The sequence below is a fragment of the Chrysemys picta genome, chromosome 12 (genome assembly GCF_011386835.1).
Source record: "Chrysemys picta bellii isolate R12L10 chromosome 12, ASM1138683v2, whole genome shotgun sequence".
NCBI classification, from domain to species: Eukaryota; Metazoa; Chordata; order Testudines; family Emydidae; genus Chrysemys; species Chrysemys picta.
In genome coordinates this window covers 1482837-1503041 of record NC_088802.1, presented here as the reverse complement: position 1 = coordinate 1503041, position 20205 = coordinate 1482837, and the positions used below count along the sequence as shown (strand labels likewise).

At 65.8% G+C, this 20205-nt stretch overlaps 1 protein-coding gene across 1 annotated transcript; it reads left to right on the top strand.

Annotated features, from left to right (window-relative positions):
- Positions 1 to 9: 9 nt before the first annotated feature.
- On the top strand, positions 10 to 19143 carry NOTCH4 (notch receptor 4). Its single transcript, XM_065564006.1, has 26 exons — positions 10 to 197; positions 4020 to 4095; positions 4210 to 4478; positions 4961 to 5299; positions 6937 to 7059; positions 7549 to 7785; positions 7964 to 8119; positions 8772 to 9071; positions 9551 to 9749; positions 9825 to 9970; positions 10663 to 10815; positions 11101 to 11189; positions 11570 to 11723; positions 11936 to 12120; positions 12227 to 12365; positions 12507 to 12619; positions 12946 to 13367; positions 13706 to 14080; positions 14469 to 14632; positions 14863 to 15082; positions 15166 to 15226; positions 15403 to 15547; positions 16054 to 16304; positions 16770 to 16917; positions 17083 to 17180; positions 17515 to 19143. The coding sequence occupies exons 1-26, from the start codon at positions 158 to 160 to the stop codon at positions 17776 to 17778; spliced, it is 4866 nt and encodes a 1621-aa protein (XP_065420078.1). The 5' UTR covers positions 10 to 157; the 3' UTR covers positions 17779 to 19143.
- The last annotated feature ends 1062 nt before the right edge of the window (positions 19144 to 20205 follow it).

Sequence of the window (20205 nt, the reverse complement as noted above, 5' to 3'; positions counted from 1 at the left end):
TCGCTCTGCGGAGGGGTCCGTGCGGGGGCAGGGTGCTCCCGGACTGGGGGGCAGGAAGGGGGCGGGTCCGGGTCCCTCCCTGCATTGTGGGTCAGGAAGCTCTGGACAATGGCCGGGCGGGGGCCGGGCTCGGGGCTGGGGGGCTCCGTGCTCAGCGATGGGGCCGCTGCTGCTGCTGCTGCTGCCGCTGGCCCGAGGTACGGGGGGGGAACCCGGGGGGGAGCAGGCTGGGGAGTGGGAGGCCCCCCCGGGAGCCCCCTGACTTATCTGGGCACCTGCTGCCTGGGGGTGGGCATGGCTGGCACCGTGTGTGTGTGTGTGTACGCGGCTGGCACCGTGTGTGTGTGTCTGTGTGTACCCCGCTGGCACCGTGTGTGTGGTTCTGTGTCTGTGTGTACCCGGCTGGCACTGTGTGTGTGTCTGTGTGTGTACCCGGCAGGCACTGTGTGTCAGTGTCTATGTGTGTGTACACCCGGCTGGCACTGTGTGTGTGTCTGTGTCTGTGTGTACCCGGCTGGCACTATGTGTGTGTGTACACCTGGCTGGCATCGTGTGTGTGTCTGTGTGTGTGTACACCTGGCTGGCACTGTGTGTGTCTCTGTGTGTGTACACCCGGCTGGCACCGTGTGTGTGTGTACACCTGGCTGGCATCGTGTGTGTGTCTGTGTGTGTGTACACCCGGCTGGCACTGTGTGTGTGTGTCTGTGTGTACCCGGCTGGCACTATGTGTGTGTGTGTACACCTGGCTGGCATCGTGTGTATGTCTGTGTGTGTGTACACCTGGCTGGCACTGTGTGTGTCTCTGTGTGTGTACCTGGCTGGCACCGTGTGTGTTTGTGTGTGTGTGTACACCCGGCTGGCACTGTGTGTGTGTGTGTGTCCCCGGCTGGTACCGTGTGTGTGTGTCTGTGTGTACCTGGTGGGCACCGTGTGTGTGTGTGTGTGTACACCTGGCTGGCACCGCATGTGTAGTGGGGGTGATCGTTTCCCCCCCCCCCCGACTGATTCCCACGCTCAGCGCCCCCGCCCCGGAACCCCTCCCCGAGGTCCGGATGCCGCCGGGACAGTCAGAATCGGGAACAACAGGAAAACAACAGGAACTGGGGGGGCAGGATGCGGGGGGACTTGGGGAAGAGTGGGGGCGGATTAATAAAGAATTCAAAGGCTGCGGGGGGGCGGATTAATAAAGAATTCAAAGGCTGCAGGGGGGGATAACTGGTGCCGTTCATTAGTCGGGGGGGGGGAAATCGGTGCCCAGTAGCGACAGGGCGGGGGATGCCCGTGCGCCCGCCTGCGATTATTGCCCATTAGTGAATGCAAATGAAGGAATTGCCGGGTGGGAATTTAATTGCACGGGGAGGCAAGAGGGAATTAATGGCAATGAAGGAACCGAGGTTAATTAATGGGCAGAGGGAGCCGGTGCCAAGGCGGGCAAGGGAGGGGAGAACAAACGCCAGGTAACGGGCGCCAGGGGCAGCGAGGGGGGGGCGTAATTAGTGCTGTTTAATTAAGGGGGAGTGGAGTGGCCAGTGTGCCAGGACTCCTGGGTTCCATCCCCAGCTCTGCCACTGCTGTGCTGGGTGACCTTGGCCAAGTTCCTTTCCCCGCCCCATGCCTCTGTTTCCCCATCTGTGCAATAGGGATTAAGAAGCCAACCTCCTTTGTACAGCTCCAAGCGCCTTATAACACAGGTGGGGCTCATTCTCCCCAGTGTCCAGGTGGGGAAACCGAGGCACTGAGGAGTGACTTGGCCAGTGAGTGAGTCCGGGGGTCGCGGGAGCCAGCCCTCCTTCAGTTGTTATAGTGCGGGTCTAATGCTGGGTCATGGTACCCCTGCCCTCCCCCCCGCCCTGTTGGATGTTGAGAGCTGCCACCTCGAGGGCCCGAAACCCGGGACGTCCGGGCTGATCCTGCGCCCCTGTAGCCGGGCCGCTGGCCATGCGCTGAGCACCTGGGTGCCTTTCCCGGCTGCTCAGACGAGGGCGATCCTGGGAACACCTGGGCGGGTGGCATAAGGCAGCAGTGGGCACCGGCAGGCACTGTGGCAAAGCAGGAGGGTTGTGAGGTAGCTCGTTGGGCGTTTCTGGGGTTCTGGGTTTTGAGGAGGTCCCAGGTGGGTGACGGACGCTGGCACCACGGTCTGGGGGGGGAGTGGCACCTCGCTGGCGAAGGATTGTGTCCAGCGGGTAAACACTGGCCTTGTCCTCACGTGGCCTCCCGGTTCTGCTCTCCTGGGACAGTCCCGAGGGTGGGGCCCTTGTCCCAGGATAAAGGGGCCTTTCGCCAGTGTGTGTGTGGAGGAGGCCCAGCAGTGGCCAGTCCTTGGGTGGCTTCAGGAGAAGAAATGGCACCAAGTCCTGTTTCCCAGGCGAGTTCCTGGCTGCGAAATCCCCCGCGCCTGCTCGCAGCCAGCCCTGTGCCCAAGGAGCTGGCGATGTATTGGGGGCCGTGTGTGTCTGTGTGGGGCAGGGCAGCGGGGGACGTTCTCAGGCCTGGGCCATAAAGCAGGTCAGATTCGATGCGCTAATGGGCCTGCAGGTCCGTGACGGCTCAAGCTCCCCTGTCCCCCGGCTTTGGGACAGAAACGCAGAGACCTCGAAATGCAGATGCTGGGGATGGGATGGGGGGGCAGGGTCATGGCGGCCGGGAAAGGCCCGTCTGGCTGTTTCCAACCGCTCCTTTCGCCCAGGTAAAATCGCGTCGTGTCCGCGTGCTCAGGGGGCGTCACTTCGCTTCCGTTTACACGGCCTAGTGACCACCACTGCTAGCGGCCACGTGAACGAGCCAGTGTCACATTGCGCTGGACTAGCTATTCGGTGCAACGCTAGTGAATGGTGCCCTAGTAAACAGAACCCCAGGGGTACGCTAGGGGGTGGTGTTACAGAGACTGCTCATTCATTACTGCCATTCTTATACGGAATGGCATATGCTAATATGAGAGCTATTGTTTGAATATTTCATTTTTATATATATATAAAATATATATTATTGTGTGTGTGTGTGTGTGTTTACACACTAAACTGAAGAATATATACTATTATACTTAATACATGTTCTAATAAATATGAAATAGAATCGCTATTATATAAGTATAATATATTAAAATGGTCAATATAATAATCTAGTCTTAAAATTAATGATCTATTTGACATTTCATGTGATCTAGTCAGATCAAGCTATCAAGATTCAATAGAAGATCTATTGTGTTCATATTATAGGTATCTATTAAGTTGAAGATTAAAATATTGACTATACTGTTTGCTGTTTATAATATTGTAATATATTTTACATATACAATTAGATTTCAAATATGGTTCATATTAAATATCTTATCAAATATATTTACATTCGAATCGCTCTCTAATATTTCAGTCGTGCGTATAATAGATTTATGAACGTTAAGGTTATTTTCATGTTGTCGTATTCCGTGTCCTATTATATTAAAATAATCCCGTGAACTCAGCTCCGTTCCGTGCTCTCGGCCCGGGGGGTGCAGTGTATGAAATCCGAACCCAGCCGTGCGACACGTTTGAACGCTGTATCCTCTGACGCGATGGATTTTCTGTCGCATTGTCAAGCTCCCCTGGGCTACGTCACACCCATTATTCCGTCATTTCATCCCATCCAGAACTGGAAACCAATTAACAGAAATGCTCGAACCCCCCCCCCAGGCAGCTGCCCCCCGTGTCTGGCAGGACTCCTGGGTTCTCTGTGCCCATAGTGGGGCCGGCTGGTTCGGTCCCCATTGGGAGATCCCCCGGCTGGGGGGCAGCGCGGAGCCGTCCCTGTGGGGGAGAGAAATCCCCCGTGCCCCCCTGTGGAGGACGGAGCTAAAGGGGGGGATTGGCTGCTTTATCCCGGGATAAGGGCGTCTGTACCAGGGGCTTATCCCGGGATAAGGACCCCTGGGCGAGGTACAGCCGGGGCTCTGGGGTAGGGGTGGAGGGCTGGGGAGATGGGGTCTCCATGTCTGAGGGTGTTCTGACCCCCGCCGTCCGTCTGTCCACGCCCCCCCCCAGGTCTGACCTGCGCCCGGGATCCCTGCACGAACGGGGGCACCTGCCTGGCACACCCCGATGGGAGCCGCTCCTGCCTGTGAGTTGAGGGGAACCCAGGGGGAGGGAGCTGATTGGGGGGTTTTGGGGGGAGGGAAAATGTGGGGCTTAACTCCCTCTCCCCTCACTGGACTCCTGGGTTCTCTCTCCCCAGCTGCCCCCCCAGCTTTGTGGGGGAGTCGTGCCAGTTCCAGGACCCGTGCCGCCCCGGGCGCTGCCGGAATGGGGGCACCTGCTTCCCCCGGCTCTTCCACCCCTCGGTGCCCCCCACCTACACCTGCTCCTGCCCCCCAGGGTTCACCGGGGACGAGTGCCAGGGGGCCGTGGGCGACCCCTGCTTCCCCTCGCCCTGCCAGAAACGCGGCACCTGCCAGCGCCTGTCCAGCGCCCAGTACCGCTGCCTGTGCATGGAAGGATGGACAGGTAGGTGCCCGGACGCATGGGTTCTATCCCAGCTCTGGGAGGGGAGTGGGGGCTGGTGGTTAGAGCAGGGGGGTGGGGGGCTGGGAGCCAGGACTCCTGGGTTCTCTCCCCGGCTCTGGGAGGAGAGTGGGGGCTGGTAGTTAGAGCAAGGGGGTGGGGGGCTGGGAGCCAGGACTCCTGGGTTCTCTCCCCGGCTCTGGGAGTGGGGCAGGAGCCAGGACTCCTGGGTTCTCTCCCTGGCTCTGGGAGGGGGGCGGGAGCCAGGACTCCTGGGTTCTCTCCCCGGCTCTGGGAGGGGAGTGGGGGCTGGTGGTTAGAGCAAGGGGGTGGGGGGCTGGGAGCCAGGACTCCTGGGTTCTCTCCCCAGCTCTGGGAGTGGGGCAGGAGCCAGGACTCCTGGGTTCTCTCCGTGGCTCTGGGAGGGGGGCGGGAGCCAGGACTCCTGGGTTCTCTCCCTGGCTCTGATGCGGGGTCCCGTCCAGGGAAGAACTGCCAGCTGATGGATTTCTGCCCCACCAACCCCTGCGCCAACGGGGGCACCTGCCTGCTCACCTACCCGCACATCGTGTGCCAGTGCCTGCCCGGCTTCGACGGCCACACCTGCCAGCACGACGTCAACGAGTGCTACCGGGACCCCGGGCCCTGCGCCAACGGGGGCACCTGTCTCAACAGCCTGGGCTCCTTCCGCTGCCTCTGCCCCCCCGGCTTCTCTGGCCCCCAGTGCCAGCACCGCGCCGGGCCCTGCTCCGCCGGGCTGTGTCTGCACGGCGGGACCTGCCGCCCCCTGCCCGGCGGCTTCCACGGCTGCCTGTGCCCGCCAGGTGGGGGCTGCGCCGCGGCGGGGGCGGGGGCTGGGCCGGGGGCGCCTTGTCGCACGTGGGGCCGACGTTCAATATGGCCGCCGAGGTGACGTATCGTCCGCTGGTGCCCAATATGGCCGCCAGGCCCTGGCCCGTTCCTGTAGACTGGACCGTCCCAGTAGGGCCGCCCCATCGATTTCTCATCCCCCGGACAGGGCCAATCCAATATGGCCGCCACATTGAGATGCCTTCCCCTAGACAGAACCAATCCAATATGGCCGCCCCATCAAGGCTGTGACGGTGCTGAGGTCACTCAATCAGGGTGAACTGCAAACAGACCGGGGCAGACAAACCCCCAACGCTGGTGGATCCTCCAGTGCTGAGATTTACCAACCAGCCCAAAACAGCTTCTATAGAACCTCCCTGGTTACTCAGACGTCCAAACAACGCAGTTCCCTTAAAGTGCCCGGCCTCAGGCCTCCGTCCAGACACACGTCAGATATGATGATGATTACTGAAAATCTTCTTTCATCATATAAAAGAAAATGTTCTTCCAACCCCAAAGAGTCAGCCACACACCCAGGTCCAATGATAACTCAGATCTTACCCAAAATACATACTACAGCCAATTCTTATTAACTAAACTAAAATTTATTAAAAAAGAAAAGCGAGAGAGTGTTGGTGAAAAGATCAATCTACAGACAGACTTGAATTCAATTCTTGAGGTTCAGACACAGCAGAGATGAGCTTGTAGTGGCCAAAAGTCCTTTTAGAAATAGTCCAGAGGTTATAGTCCAATGTCCATATTCAGGGTGGCTCCAGTCAGTGACTGGGGATCTCAATCCTTGTGGTTTAAGGTTTCCCCCTCTTGAAACCCAAAGCAGATCTGAGATGAAGCAGGATCGTGTCCCAGGGTTTTTATACATTTCCAGCAGCCGCTCGGTCTGAGAAAACAATTGGCCTAACTTTCCTTCTTTTAAACATCCTGGCAATTAGCACAGGGTCATTTATCCATGAAACAGTTCAGATCCAGGTCACCACAACCTTCAAAGAGACCTAGAGACAATAATACTATTTCCCGCCAGTGTCTCCCTAAATGTTAATATCCCTGTTTTGGTCGAAGCCCTAGCAATACACAAGACTTTGCTGACCCCCCAAGCCCTGAGCACACAGCTCCCGTCTCCCTAACGATGCGGCTGCGTTTCCCAGCTCTGCTCATTCCCAGATCTTCCTAACGAGTCTCTGAAGTTGGGCCCTGGGGCAGGTGGGTGTCGACGGGAATTGACCCTCTCTGGCCTGGCCCTGTCAGTGAGAGAAGAGATCACGCTCAGAACCGCACAGAGGCCCCTTCCCCTAGACAGACCAATCCAATATGGCCGCCATGTTCTTGGTTCCTCCCACCAGCTGTTATGTTCAACGGGGCCGTTATGGGACGGGGCTAATTAGAACCAGACCCATTCCTGGGGGTGACTGGGAATGGGGGGGACTCGGTGGGGGGGGGTCAGCAGGCACCGCCGGAGGCCAGTCTCCAAGATAGCCAACCTCCCCAGCCCCTCCGCCCTGGAACCGTGGCTCCCAACATGGCCGCCCGCTGTGGAGGGGAGCGACTGCGGCTGAATTACCCCCCCCCGGGGGCGTCTCTCTCTGTCCCCCCCCAGGGTACACGGGGCAGCTGTGTGAGGTGAACCCCGACGACTGCGTGGAGCACCACTGCCGGAACGGGGGGGCTTGCCAGGACGGGGTGGGGACGTACTCCTGCCTCTGCCCCCCCGGCTGGACGGGTGAGTAGGACACCCCCCATCCCTTACTAGGGACAGGACCCAGGCGTTCAGGCTCCCAGCCCCCCTGCTCTGACCCACCCATCCCCACTCCCCTCCCAGAGCCGGGGAGAGAACCCAGGAGTCCTGGCTCCCAGCCCCCCTGCTCTAACCACTAGATCCCACTCCCCTCCCAGAGCCAGGGAGAGAACCCAGGAGTTCTGGCTCCCAGTACCCCCCCCCCCGCTCTAACCACTAGCCCCCACTCCCCTCCCAGAGCCGGGAGAGAACCCAGGAGTTCTGGCTCCCAGCCCCCCCTGCTCTAACCACCAGCCCCCACTCCCCTCCCAGAGCCGGGAGAGAACCCAGGAGTTCTGGCTCCCAGACCCCCCTGCTCTAACCCACCAGCCCCCACTCCCCTCCCAGAGCTGGGGAGAGAACCCAGGAGTTCTGGCTCCCAGCCCCCCCGCTCTAACCACTAGCCCCCCCGGCATCCTGATGTGCTCCCCGCAGGCTGGGACTGCTCGGGGGACGACGACGAGTGCCTGGCGCCGGGGGCCCCCCCCTGCCACCACGGTGGCACCTGCCACAACCTGCCCGGGGGCTTCCGCTGCGTCTGCGTCAACGGCTGGTCGGGCACCAGCTGCAGCCACAATGTGGACGACTGCGTCTCGGCCACCTGCTTCCCCGGCGCCACCTGCCTGGACCGCGTGGGCACCTTCCTCTGCCAGTGCCCCCCGGGGCGCACAGGTGGGGCCGGCCGGGGGGTGGGGAGTGGGGTGGGCCTGTCCCCTCTAGGGGGCGCCGGCTCCCACCAGCCCCAGGGCAGGGACTGGCTGGCTCAGGGGGGCGGGGAATGGGGCAGGCCCCGATCTGGGTGCGGCTGGCTCTGGGTGGGGGCATCTCTCACCCCATCTGACGCCCCCAGGGCTCCTGTGCCACCTGAGCGACGCCTGCCTGAGCAGCCCCTGCCACGCGGAGGCCTCGTGCGACACCAACCCCCTGACGGGCTCGGCCGTGTGCGTGTGCCAGCCGGGCTCCACCGGGCCCACCTGCCACCAGGACCTGGACGAGTGCCAGCTGGGTGAGTGAGGCCGGGGGTCGGGCACAGGCAGGGCACGATCAGCTGCGTGTCTCTGCCCGCATGTCACGTGAACGGCACATCGGGGCAGGTCCCGTGTCGCTGAGCATGTGGGCCAGGCCCGTGAATTAAATCTCTGCCTGTTGCCCTGTGTCTGTGCGTGTGCTTTGCACGTTTATGCACCATCCTGTGTGTCTGCGTGGACATTCACATTTGTGTTGTTTGTGTGCCTTCATCTGCATCACATGACTGTGTGTGTGCATTACATGTCTGGGCATATTTTCCATGTGTGTCTGTATGTGTTGTCTACATGTGTCCATCACATGTCATTGCGTGGCCCCCCAAGTCCACGCATGTTCATCACATGTTGGTTCATGGCCCTCTGTGTCCAGGCGTGTTGATCGTGTGTCTGCACATGGCCCCTGAGTCCAGGCGTGTTCATTGTGTGTTGGTGCCTGCCCCCCCGTGTCCAGGCATGTTCATCGTGTGTCGGTGCATGGCTCCCCGTTTCCAGGCATGTCCGCATGTCTGCACATGGACCCATGTCCAGGCGTGTTCATCGCGTGTCAGTGCCTGGCCCCCCGTGTCCAGGCGTGTTCATCGTGTGTCGTTGCCGTGTTGGCCCCACGCCAGCCCCCTGACGCCCCTCCCCCAGGCGCGGAGCCGTGCGAGCACGGCGGGCGCTGTGAGAACACCGTGGGCTCCTTCCGGTGCCGCTGCCCGGCCGGCTACACGGGGTCCCGCTGCGAGGCCGACGTGAACGAGTGTCTGAGCCAGCCCTGCCTGCGGGGGGCGCCCTGCCTGGACCTGCTCGGCCACTTCCAGTGCCTCTGCCCCCCCGGCTCCCTGGGGCCCACGTGCGAGCGAGAGGCCGACCCCTGCGCCAGTCACCCCTGCGGGAACGGGGGGCGCTGCCAGGCCGGGACGGGGGCCTTCCGCTGCCACTGCCCCCCTGGTGAGACGCCCACTGGGATCTGGGGGGCTGGGGGCTGCCATGAGAGGGCTGGGCATGGACTGGGATCTGGGGGGCTGGGGGCTGCCTTGGGGGGGCTGGGGGCTGTCTCGGGGGGCTGGGCATGGACCGAGATCTGGGGGGCTGGGGGCTGCCATGGGGGGCTGGGCATGGACTGGGATCTGGGGGGCTGGGGGCTGTCATGGGGGGGCTGGGCATGGACCGGGATCTGGGGGGCTGGGCATGGACCGGGAATGGGGGGGTGGGGGCTGTCTCGGGGAGGGGCTGGGCATGGACCGGGACTTGGGGGATCTGTCTCTGTTGGGGGACATTAGAACTGGGACAGGGGAGTGTAGATTTGGGGGTACAAGGACCCAGGGGACACGGGCATAGGGGGGCGGATTTGGGGGATTCCCCTGGGGGACGTGGGGCAGGGACTGGGGAGCTGGGTTGGAGCCCCCCTGACACTCCCGTCGCCCCAGGATTTGAGGGGCCGCGCTGCCTGGAAGAGGTGGGGGCCTGCGCCAGTGACCCCTGCCAGCGGGGCACCTGCCTGGAGGTCGCGGGTGGCTTCTCCTGCCTCTGCCCCCCGGGCTTCACGGGCCCCGACTGCGCCCCCTGGAGCGACGCCTGCAGCCAGTGGCCCTGCGCCCAGGGCACCTGCCAGAGCCACCCGCAGGGGTAAGGGGGGCCGGGGCTGGGGGGTGGGATGGGGGGCGGAACCTCACACTGACCCCGCCCCCCTGCCCCACACAGGGCTCTGTGCGTCTGCGCCCCCGGCTGGACGGGCCGGGACTGCTCGGCCGAGATCGACCCCTGCGATTCGGGGCCCTGCCCCCAGGGGGCGACCTGCCAGCCCCAGCCCCACGGCTACAGCTGCACCTGCCCCCAGGGGTTCACAGGTAATGGCCCCCCCACTCCCGACCCCCACTCCCGATCTGCAGCCCCCGGCTCCCCCGGTGCCCCCCACTCCCGACCCGCAGCCCCCCAGCTCTGCCCGGTGCCCCTCACTCCCGATCCACAGCCCCCGGCTCCCCCGGCGCCCCTCACTCCCGACCCGCAGCCCCCCAGCTCTGCCCGGTGCCCCTCACTCCCGATCCGCAGCCCCCGGCTCCCCCGGCGCCCCCCACTCCCGACCCACAGCCCCCTGCTCCCCCGGCGCCCCCCCTCCTGATCTGCAGCCCCCCAGCTCTGCCCAGCGCCCCTCACTCCCGACCCGCAGCCCCCCAGCTCTGCCCGGCGCCCCCCACTCCTGACCCGCAGCCCCCTGCTCCCCCGGCGCCCCTCACTCCCGACCCGCAGCCCCCCAGCTCTGCCCGGTGCCCCTCACTCCCGACCCACAGCCTCCCAGCTCTGCCCGGTGCCCCTCACTCCCGACCCACAGCCCCCGGCTCCCCCAGCGCCCCCCACTCCCGACCCGCAGCCCCTGGCTCCCCCGGCGCCTCCCACTCCTGACCCGCAGCCTCCCAGCTCTGCCCGGCGCCCCCCACTCCTGACCCGCAGCCCCTGCTCCCCCGGCGCCCCTCACTCCCGACCCGCAGCCCCCTGCCAGCCCAGCCCTGCCCTGGGTTCCCCGCTCTGTCTCTGCCCCCAGGTGTGAAGTGCGAGGAGGAGCTGGACGGGTGCCGGGGGGGGTCGTGTCGGAACGGGGGCACCTGCCAGAACAGCCCTGTGGGGTACCTCTGCCTCTGCCCCCCGGGGTTCAGCGGGGAGCGTTGTGAGAGCGACCTGGACCAGTGCGCCCCCAGTGAGTGGGAGGGACCGGGGGGGTCATTGGGTGGAGGGACTCAGGTCTGGGGGACATGAGGGGGGGACTAAGGGGCTGGGGGGGTCTCAGGGCTGGGGGGCAGGGAGGCCGGTACCGGGATGGGGTGGGGCTAAGGGGGTGGGGGGGTCTCAGGGCTGGGGAGCTGGGGGGCAGGGAGGCCAGTACTGGGATGGGGTGAGGCTAAGGGGGTGAGGGGTCTCAGGGCTGGGGGGCTGGGGCCGAGGGGCACTGTGGGGGGTGGCGCTGACCCCATCTCTCCCCCAGATCCCTGCGCGAACGGTGGGTCCTGCCTGGACGGGGCCGGATCCTTCAGCTGCCTCTGCCCCCCGGCGTTCAGTGGGGAGCACTGCCAGGTGAGGGGCGGGGGGGGAGCAGGGAGGGGAAAGGGGCACGGGGGGGAGGGGAGCGCTGCCAGGTGAGGGGCAGGGGGGGGAGGGGAGCAGGGAGGGGAGAGGGGCACGGGGGGGAGGGGAGCGCTGCCAGGTGAGGGGCAGGGGGGGAGGGGAGCAGGGAGGGGAGAGGGGCCCGGGGGGCGGGGAGCGCTGCCAGGTGAGGGGCAGGGGGGGGAGGGGAGCAGGGAGGGGAGAGGGGTATGGGGGGAGGGGAGCGCTGCCAGATGAGGGGCAGGGGGGAGGGGAGCAGGGAGGTGAGAGGGGTAGGGGGGGTGGGGGATACAGTGTCTCCCCACTGAGGGGCTGGGGGTTCTCCCTGACGGTCTCTGTCTCTCCCCCAGACGCCGCTGACCCCCCGCTGCCCCCCATGCCAGAACGGGGGGCGCTGCCAGCTGGGTGGCCCCTCCCCACCCCGCTGCCGCTGCCCCCCAGCCTGGGGGGGGGCCCTATGCCAGGAGCCGCAGAGCCCCTGCCAGGCGGCCGCCCAGAGACGAGGTGCCGAGGGGGGGCTGGAGGGAGGAATGGGGGGCCGGAGGTCTGGGGGTTCAAGGAAAAGGAATGGGGGGAGTGGGGGAGTAGGGGATGTCAGGGGAGGGGGTAGCAGGAGCATGAGGAGGGATGGGGGCAGTGGGGGAGGGGAAAGGGGGGCTCTCGGAGGTGTGGGGGGCAGCTCCAGCCGGGGGCTCACTGCCCTGCTCTGCCCCTAGGGGTGCGGCTGGAGGAGCTGTGCGGGAACGGGGGGCACTGCGTGGACGGGGGGGTGACCCCGCGCTGCTCCTGCCCCCCGGGCTGGGGGGGCCCGTCCTGCCGCCAGGAGGCCAATCGGTGCCAACCGGACCCCTGCGAACACGGGGCCACCTGCCTGGCCCGGCCTGGGGGCTACGTCTGCCAGGTGAGCTGCGCGGACGCCGGGGTCCCTGCCCGGACGCCGGGGTCCCTCGGCCCTGTGCTGGGGGGGGACCCTGCCTGGGCTGACCCCTGACCTCTCCCCATTGTAGTGCCCGCCCGGGCAGCACGGGGTGAACTGCTCAGAGCCGGGGCCTGGGGGGCCCTGCCAACCCCTGCCCTGCCAGAACGGGGGCACCTGCTCCCAGCGCCCCACCGGCCCCTACTGCGCCTGCCCCCCCAGCACGCACGGTAAGTGGGCGGGGGAGGGGCGGGGGGCCAGGGCAGGATGGGGGAGGGTTCGTTGGGGGTGGGGCGGTCGAGGGGGGTTGTTGGGCGGCGGGGGGGGCTCCAGGGACGGCCTGTTCTAACTCTCCTGTGCCCCCCCGCCAGGATCCCAGTGTGAGTCAGTGATTGACAGCTGCCAATCAAACCCATGTGCCAATGGGGGGACCTGCGCTGTGACGGCCAGCACCCCCTCCGGCTTCACCTGCCGCTGCCCTTCGGTGAGCTCCCCCGGACGCCTGGGTCCTTTCCCCACTCCCTCCTCCCCTGACCCAAATGCCTGGGTCCTTTTCCCCCTCCACTACCGGACGCCTGGGTCCTTTCCCCGCTCTCCATTCCCTGCCGGACGCCTGGGTCCTTTCACCGCTCCCCATTCCCCCGCCCCTGATGCCTGGGTCCCTTTCCCCCTCCATCGCCAGATTCCTGGATCCTTTCCCTGCTCCCCTTCCCCTGCCGGACACTTGGGTCCTTTTGCCTCTCCCTTGCTGGATGCCTGGGTCCCTTTCCTCATTATCCATCTGACCCCCACCTCTTTCCGCACCCCCAGGGTTACAGCGGTGCCACCTGCGACGTCCAGCTGCCCCCCTGTGGATCCCACTACTGCCACCACGAAGGGGTGTGTGTCCAGCCCCCGGCCGGTCCCCGCTGCCTCTGCCCGGGAGGCTACGGGGGCCCCGATTGCCTCCAGGCCCGCCCCCCGGCGCCCTGCCCCCCCGGCGGCTCGGCCTGCCCCCAGCCTGGGGCGGGGGGGCCCTGCGGGGAGCTGGCGGGGGATGGCATCTGCCACCCGGCCTGCAGCTCCCCCTCCAGCGCCTGGGACGGGGGTGACTGCTCGCTGGGGGTGCTGGAGCCCTGGGCGGGGTGCCCGGAGCTGTGCCAGCCGGGCTTCCGCGACGGGCGCTGCCAGCCCCAGTGCGACAGCGAGGCCTGTCTGTATGATGGGTACGACTGCCGCCCGGCCAGCTGCAGGTGAGGGGCCTCGGGGGGCGCCGGGCCGGGCTGGGGCGGGGAACGGGGCCGGCTTTGAGCTCGGACTCGCTGCTGGGGTGGGGGGATGGGGTCTGCGATGGGGGGGGGTCTCATCGGGGGGATGGGGAGTGGGTGCATCTGGGGGGCTGCCAGGCGAGGGAACATTGGGGGCTGAGAGGGATTGGGGGTTCAGGGGGTGTCTCCAGGTGTGACCGGGGGCACATCCTGGGGGGCTCTGTGGGGGGTGGATTGGGGGAATCTGGGGGACCCGGGGGGGCTGTGGGGGGTGGGTCCGGGGAGCTCTGCAGGGTACCCCCAACCCGTGTCTCTGCCACCAGCCTGGCCTACGCCCGCTACTGCCACGACCACTTTGCCAACGGACACTGCGACCGGGGCTGCCTGACCCCCGAGTGCGGCTGGGACGGGGGGGACTGCACCCTGGGAGGGGCCGGGCCGGCGGGGGAGGGGGCCACCCTGGGGCTGGCGGCTGCCCTGCCCCCCCCGGCCCTGCCCGGCCTTCTCCACGCCCTGGCGCTGGCCCTGCGCGTGGGGCTGAGCCCCCGGCGCGACCCCCAGGGCCGGCCCAGGCTGTACCCCTACACGGGGCGCGAGGGGCCAGGCGGGGGGAACCGCACCGGCCGGAGGCCCCCCCGCCCTGCCCCGCACCCTGCGCCCACCGCAGCCGGCCAGGAGGGGGAGACAGACGCCATCGGGTGAGTGAGACTCCCCTGAACCCCCAAATCCCGCATTCCCACACCCCAATATCCACACACCCTGACCTTCCAAATCCCCCATCCCCTGACCCCCAAATCCTGCATTCCTGCACCCCAAAATCCACACCCCCTGACCCCCCAAATCCCTTCGACCTTCCAAATCCCCCATTGCCCCACCCCCGATCTTCACAGCCCCTGAATCCCCAGCCAACTGCGGGGACCTGCCATGGGGGAGAGGGACACCATTGGGTGAGACCCCCCCAATCCCTCCCACTCCCGATTCCCCAATCAACACCCTGTCCCAACACGGACCCCACCCCCATAGGGAGAGACCCTGCCCCCCAAAACCTCCCTTTCCAGCAGCCCCTGACCCCGCGCCGCCCCCCAGGTCCGTCGTGTTCCTGGTGGTGGATGGGTCCCGCTGCGCCGGGCGCTGCCTGACAACCCCCGAGGGCGCCCGGCGCTTCCTGGGGGCGCTGGCCGCCTCCAACGCTCTGGGGGCGCTGACCCCCCACCCCCTGGCGGCCGTGTGGGTCGAAGAGGCCAGCAGCGGTAAGCGGGGGCTGGGGAGGGGGCAGGGCAGTGGGGGGGGCACAGGCTGGGGGGGATCGTGTAGGGATACTCAAGGGGGGGCAGGCCAGGGGGGACAGGGAGGGGTCAAGGCAGTGGTGGGGGGTAGTGGGGCCAGGTTGGGAAGGGGTCCCAAGAGGGGTGTGGGGGAGGATCCGTCATTGGGGGTCAGCCTGTGCCCCCAATTTCACCCCCTGCCTCTCCCCCCCCAGACCCCCAGGCCTCTGCCCCACGGCTGCCCTGGCCCCTGCTCGGCAGCCTGCTCGCGGGGGGGCTGGCGCTGGCCCTGGGGGCCGTGGTCGGGCTCCGGCTGCGCCGCCGGGGGACGAGGAAACAGGGGGTGCTCTGGCTCCCCACGGGGTTCGCCCGCCCCCGGGACCCCAACGCCCGGCGCCGCCGGGACCCCGTTGGAGAGGACGCCATCGGGCTGAAGTGAGTGACACAGCGACCCCCCCCCCCCTCCAGCACCCCCTGGGGGGCCAGGCTGGGACGCTCACCCCACTTCTCCCCCCCAGGCCTCTGAAGCTGGACCCCGAGTTGGAGGACGACGGGCAGCCGACCCCTCAGGAAATCGAGGTATCGGGGTGACCCCAACTGGGCTGGGAGCCCCGGGGGGCCAGGCAGGGACCCGTCTTCCCATTGAGAGGTTGGGGGCATTGCCCGGAGGGAGGGGCTGGGAGCCCCAAAGCCAGGGGTTGGTGGGGAGGCGATAACACTTGGGGGGCCATTAATCCCCATCCTCCTCCTGCCAGGCTGACACCCCCCCCTCGGACCAGGACTGCCGGCAATGGACACCCAAGCACCTGCGTGCCAGGGCTCCCATCCCACAATGCATCATGTTGACCCCGCCCCAGGACGAGGACCCCGAGGGGCGGGACCTTGACACCAGGGGGCCAGGTGAGGGGCAGGGTGGGGTCCCCCCTCCCTATATCCTCAAACATACACAGAACCAGTACAGGGTGGGGAGGAAACCCCGCCCACAGGAAGTGGGAAGTCCCACCCCGGGGGGATGATAGGGTGATGTCCTGCCCACAGGAAGTTTCACCCAGAGGAAAGGAGGAAGTTCCGCCCACTACACGTGGGAATTCCTGCCCTGCAGGAAGTGAGTGAAAGGAGGGAGTCCCGGCCTGCAGAGGAAGGGGAAGTCCCGCCCCCCATGGCAAGAGGAAGTCCCATGCTAGAGGTTGGCTGAGAGGGGGAAGTGCTGCCCACAGGAAGTGGGAAAACAGGAAGCCCCCCAGGGCAGGTGGGGAAAAGAGGAAGTCCCGCCCTATAGGGATTCGGTGACGGAGGTAAGTCCCACCCACAGGAAGTGGGAAAACAGGAAGCCCCGCCCCAGGGCAGGCAGGGAAAGGGGGAAGTCCCGCCCCCGTCCTGACGCTTGTCTCTCCGCACCATGGCAGATGGGGTGACGCCGCTGATGGCAGCGGTGTGCGCGGGGGGCACCGTGGGGGAGCTGCTGGCGCAGGGGGCGCGGCTGGACGCCCAGACGGACGCGACGGGGGAGACAGCCCTGCACCTGGCCGCCCGCTTCGCCCGGGCCAGCGCCGTCCGCAGCCTCCTGGATGCCGGTGCCGACCCCAACATGCGGGACCGGGCGGGGCGCAGCCCCCTGCACAGTGCCATCGGGGCCGATGCCCTGGGGGCCTGCCAGGTGCGGGGGCAGGGCGGTGGGAGGTGGGGGACAGGAATGGGGGATCTGTCCCCCAAGTCCCTGTCTAGTCCTGCAGAGAGCTGGATGTTGCTACTCTGTCTGTCCCCACCTGCCCCGAGTTGGGCTGTTCACTCTGAGCCCTACTGATGGCTGGTGCAAACCACGCCCCGATCTCTGCAGCATCCAGCCACAACCCCCTAACCTCCCCCTCCCAGACGGCTCCCCAGTCCCAAACCCGCAGCCCTCCCACTCTGGTACGACTCCCCCCCCTGTTCCCAGGGCAGAAATCAAGTGTGAAATTCCGGGCAGGGGGCAGATCCCAGTGGGCCCTAGCTGGGGAATGGGGGACAATCCAAGATGGCTGCGCCACAGAGCCATGCCCCATGTCCCATGGGGTAGGGGGCGGGGAATGGGGCTGGAGGCCCCGACCCTAATGTCACACGCACACACCCCTCCCCCCCCCAGATCCTGATTCGCTGCCGGCAGACGGACCTGGATGCCCGGATGAGCGACGGCGCCACCCCCCTGATCCTGGCCACGCGCCTGGCGGTGGAGAGTGGGACGGAGGAGCTGCTGCGGGGCGGGGCGGCTGTCAATGCCGCCGACAAGTGGGGTCAGCAGGGGCGCCAGGGGCCCGGGCGAGGGGACGGGGCCAGCAGGGGGCGCCGGGGGGCTGGGCTGTGGGCGGAGGGTGCCGGGGGGGGCCGCAGAGAAGGGGCGGGGGGGGGGCAGGCCGGGGGTCCTGGCTCCGCTGTCTCACCCCCCCCTTGCCTGGCAGGGAAGACAGCCCTGCACTGGGCTGCAGCTGTGAATAATGCCCGGGCCGCCCTCGCCCTGCTCCGGAGCGGCGCCAGCAAGGACGCCCAGGACAACCGGGTAACGGGGCCCGGACTGGGGGGGTGGGGTCCTCCATTAGCACAGTCAGGGGAGAACCCCAGAGTCCTGGCTCTCAGCCCCCCCTACTCTAACCACTAGGCCCCACTCCCCTCCCAGAGCTGGGGAGAGAACCCAGGAGTCCTGGCTCCCCACCCCCCGCTCTAACCCACCAGCCCCCCTCCCTTCCCAGAGCCAGGGAGAGAACCCAGGAGTCCTGGCTCCCCACCCCCCGCTCTAACCCACCAGCCCCCCTCCCTTCCCAGAGCCGGGGAGAGAACCCAGGAGTCCTGGCTCCCAGCCCCCACCCAGTGTCCTGACCCCACTGTGCCCGTAGGCGCAGACCCCGCTGTTCCTGGCGGCCCGGGAGGGCAGCGCAGACGTGGCGCGGATCCTGCTCCGGCACCGGGCGAGCCGGCAGCTCCCGGACGAGCTGGGTCACCTGCCCCGCGACGCCGCCCTCTCCCGCGCCCACCACGACCTGCTCCACCTGCTGGACGACCCCCGCCTGGGCCCCCCGCCCCGCCGCCCCCCCAGGCTCCGCCCCCTCTCAGAGCAGCCGGAGCCGCCCGCCCCCTGCCTTGAGCCCCGCCGGCCCTGAGCTCCCGGCCAATCGGACGCCGCCCTGGTGCAGTGACTCCACCCCCCTGGTGCAGTGACTCCGCCCCCGGGGCGCTGCTGGGGAGGGAGCTCGGATTGGACAGCAGAGGGGTGTGGCCATGCCGGGCTGTGACATCACCAGGCGGGCAGAGCGAGCGCCAGAGGATGATGTCAGAGACAGGAAGTGAGGTCACACCGTGGCGTGGTGACATGCCCACGGGATGCTGATGTTGCAGCCTGGAAATGATGTCACACGGAAGGCGGTGATGTCATAACGTGCAACCCAGTGGACAGGAAATGATGTCACCCAGGACACTGACAGCCTCAGGTGCTCTGACATCATTGACAAGACGTGACAGCGCCCAATGGGAAAGCACGACAGGCAGGAAGTGATGTCACACTCCCAGGAACTGATGATGTCACACGGGGAGCCTTGTGATGATGTCATGGAGCAGGAAGAGGCTGGGCTTTGCAACCCTGCCTGTCACAGAGGGACAGGTGGTGGGTGGGTGACCCCCCCCGGCACCAACCCCTGCCCCCGCCCTCTCCCACATATTTATACCCCCATTTACACCCCCCCACACACACAGCTGGAGAATAAAGTGAGTTGATGCCACTGTCTCTGGCTGGGATAAAATGTCTGGGGGGGGGCAGAGGGGGAAACGGAGGCGCAGGGAGACGCTGCCCAGTCCAGACCCCGGAGTGAACCCAGGAGTCCTGGCTCCCCCCCCAATCAGAGGCTGTCACCCCCCTTTGCCCCAGCAGTTTTTTTACTTTTTCACAAACATCAGGAATTAGCTTAGAAAACTCTGAGTCTCTGGCCCCTCTCCCCCCCCCCCCCCCCGGGGCAGCTCTGGGGGGGGGGGCAGGAGCCCCCGTCTTTGCCCACCCGGGGGCATCAGGAGGCGTGGCTGGTCTCAGGCGTGGGGGGGTTCCCCGTTCCTGCAGCGAGTCCGGCCTGGTCTCAGCCCCTGGTCGTTGGTGTGTGGGGGGGGGGGACGTGGGTGGGTCCCCCATCTGTGCACTGAGGCCCCTGTTCTCAGCTGAGCTCTCCAGGGTCCCCCCAATTCCTGCAGCAAGTTGGGGCCAGTCTCAGCCAGTAGCCTTAGTCGGGGCTTCCTGGGGGGTTCCCCATTTCCGTCATGAGCTGTGTCCATTCCCAGCCCCCAGGTGTTAGCAGGGGGGGCGGGGGACCCCCATTTCTACAGCGAGTTGTGTCCATTCTCAGCTATCAGCGGGGGACTGGGGAGGGAATGAGCCCTCCCCGTTTCAGCTGCTGTCTCCCCCATTCCTGCAGCGAGCAGGGCCAGGTCTTGGCCCCCCCTTCCCCTGCCCGTCGGGGGGGGGCTCAGCAGGGGTGGGGCAGCAGGGCAGGGGGGAGCTCCGAGCGCTGCTCCTCCATGCGTCCCCCCTGCACCCGCAGCAGCAGGTCGAAGAGCTCCTGGGCCCCCAGCGGGATGGGGGGGTCGCTGCGCTGCTCCTCCAGCCGCTGGCTCTGGGGGGGGACGGGGGTTAGTGTCTGCGGGGGGGGCTGTCAGGGGTCATGGGTTAGGGCACAGGGGTGGCAGGTCTGGGGGGATCTCAGGGAACTGATGGGCAGGAGCCCCTGGGAGAGATCCTGGGGAGGAGGTGACCAGCCCTCTGTGGAGAAAGAAGTGGTTCGGGACTATCTAGAAAACCTGGACGTGCACAAGTCCATGGGGCCGGATGCGCTGCATCTGAGGGTGCTAAAGGAGTTGGCGGATGAGATTGCACAGCCATTAGCCATTATCTTTGAAAACTCATGGCGATCGGGGGAGGTCCCAGATGACTGGAAAAAGGCTAATGTAGTGCCCATCTTGAAAAAAGGGAAGGAGGAGGATCCGGGGAACTACAGGCCAGTCAGCCTCCCCTCAGTCCCTGGAAAAATCATGGAGCAGGTCCAGAAGGAATCAATTCTGAGGCACTTAGAGGAGAGGAAAGTGATCAGGAACAGGCAGCATGGATTCACGAAGGGGAAGTCGTGCCTGACTAACCTAATTGCCTTCTCTGATGAGATAACTGGCTCTGTGGATGAGGGGAAAGCAGTGGATGTGTTATTCCTTGACTTTAGCAAAGCTTTTGATACGGTCTCCCACAGTATTCTTGCCGGCAAGTTAAAGAGGTATGGGCTGGATGAATGGACTGTAAGGTGGATAGAAAGCTGGCTAGATCGTCGGGCTCAACGGGTAGTGATCAATGGCTCCATGTCTAGTTGGCAGCCGGTTTCAAGCGGAGTGCCCCAAGGGTCGGTCCTGGGGCCGGTTTTGTTCAATATCTTCATTAATGATCTGGAGGATGGCGTGGGCTGCACCCCTCAGCAAGTTTGCAGATGACACTAAACTAGGAGGCGTGGTAGATACACTAGAGGGTAGGGATCGGATACAGAGGGACCTAGACAAATGTGAGG

Excerpts from the sequence above, each read along its gene's own strand:
- NOTCH4 (XM_065564006.1), top strand. The coding sequence starts at position 158 with ATGGGGCCGCTGCTGCTGCTGCTGCTGCCGCTGGCCCGAG. Across the intron at positions 12,366-12,506 it reads CTGCCCCCCCAGCACGCACG|GATCCCAGTGTGAGTCAGTG; the intron begins GTAAGTGGGCGG and ends CCCCCCCGCCAG. Across the intron at positions 16,305-16,769 it reads ATGCCCTGGGGGCCTGCCAG|ATCCTGATTCGCTGCCGGCA; the intron begins GTGCGGGGGCAG and ends TCCCCCCCCCAG.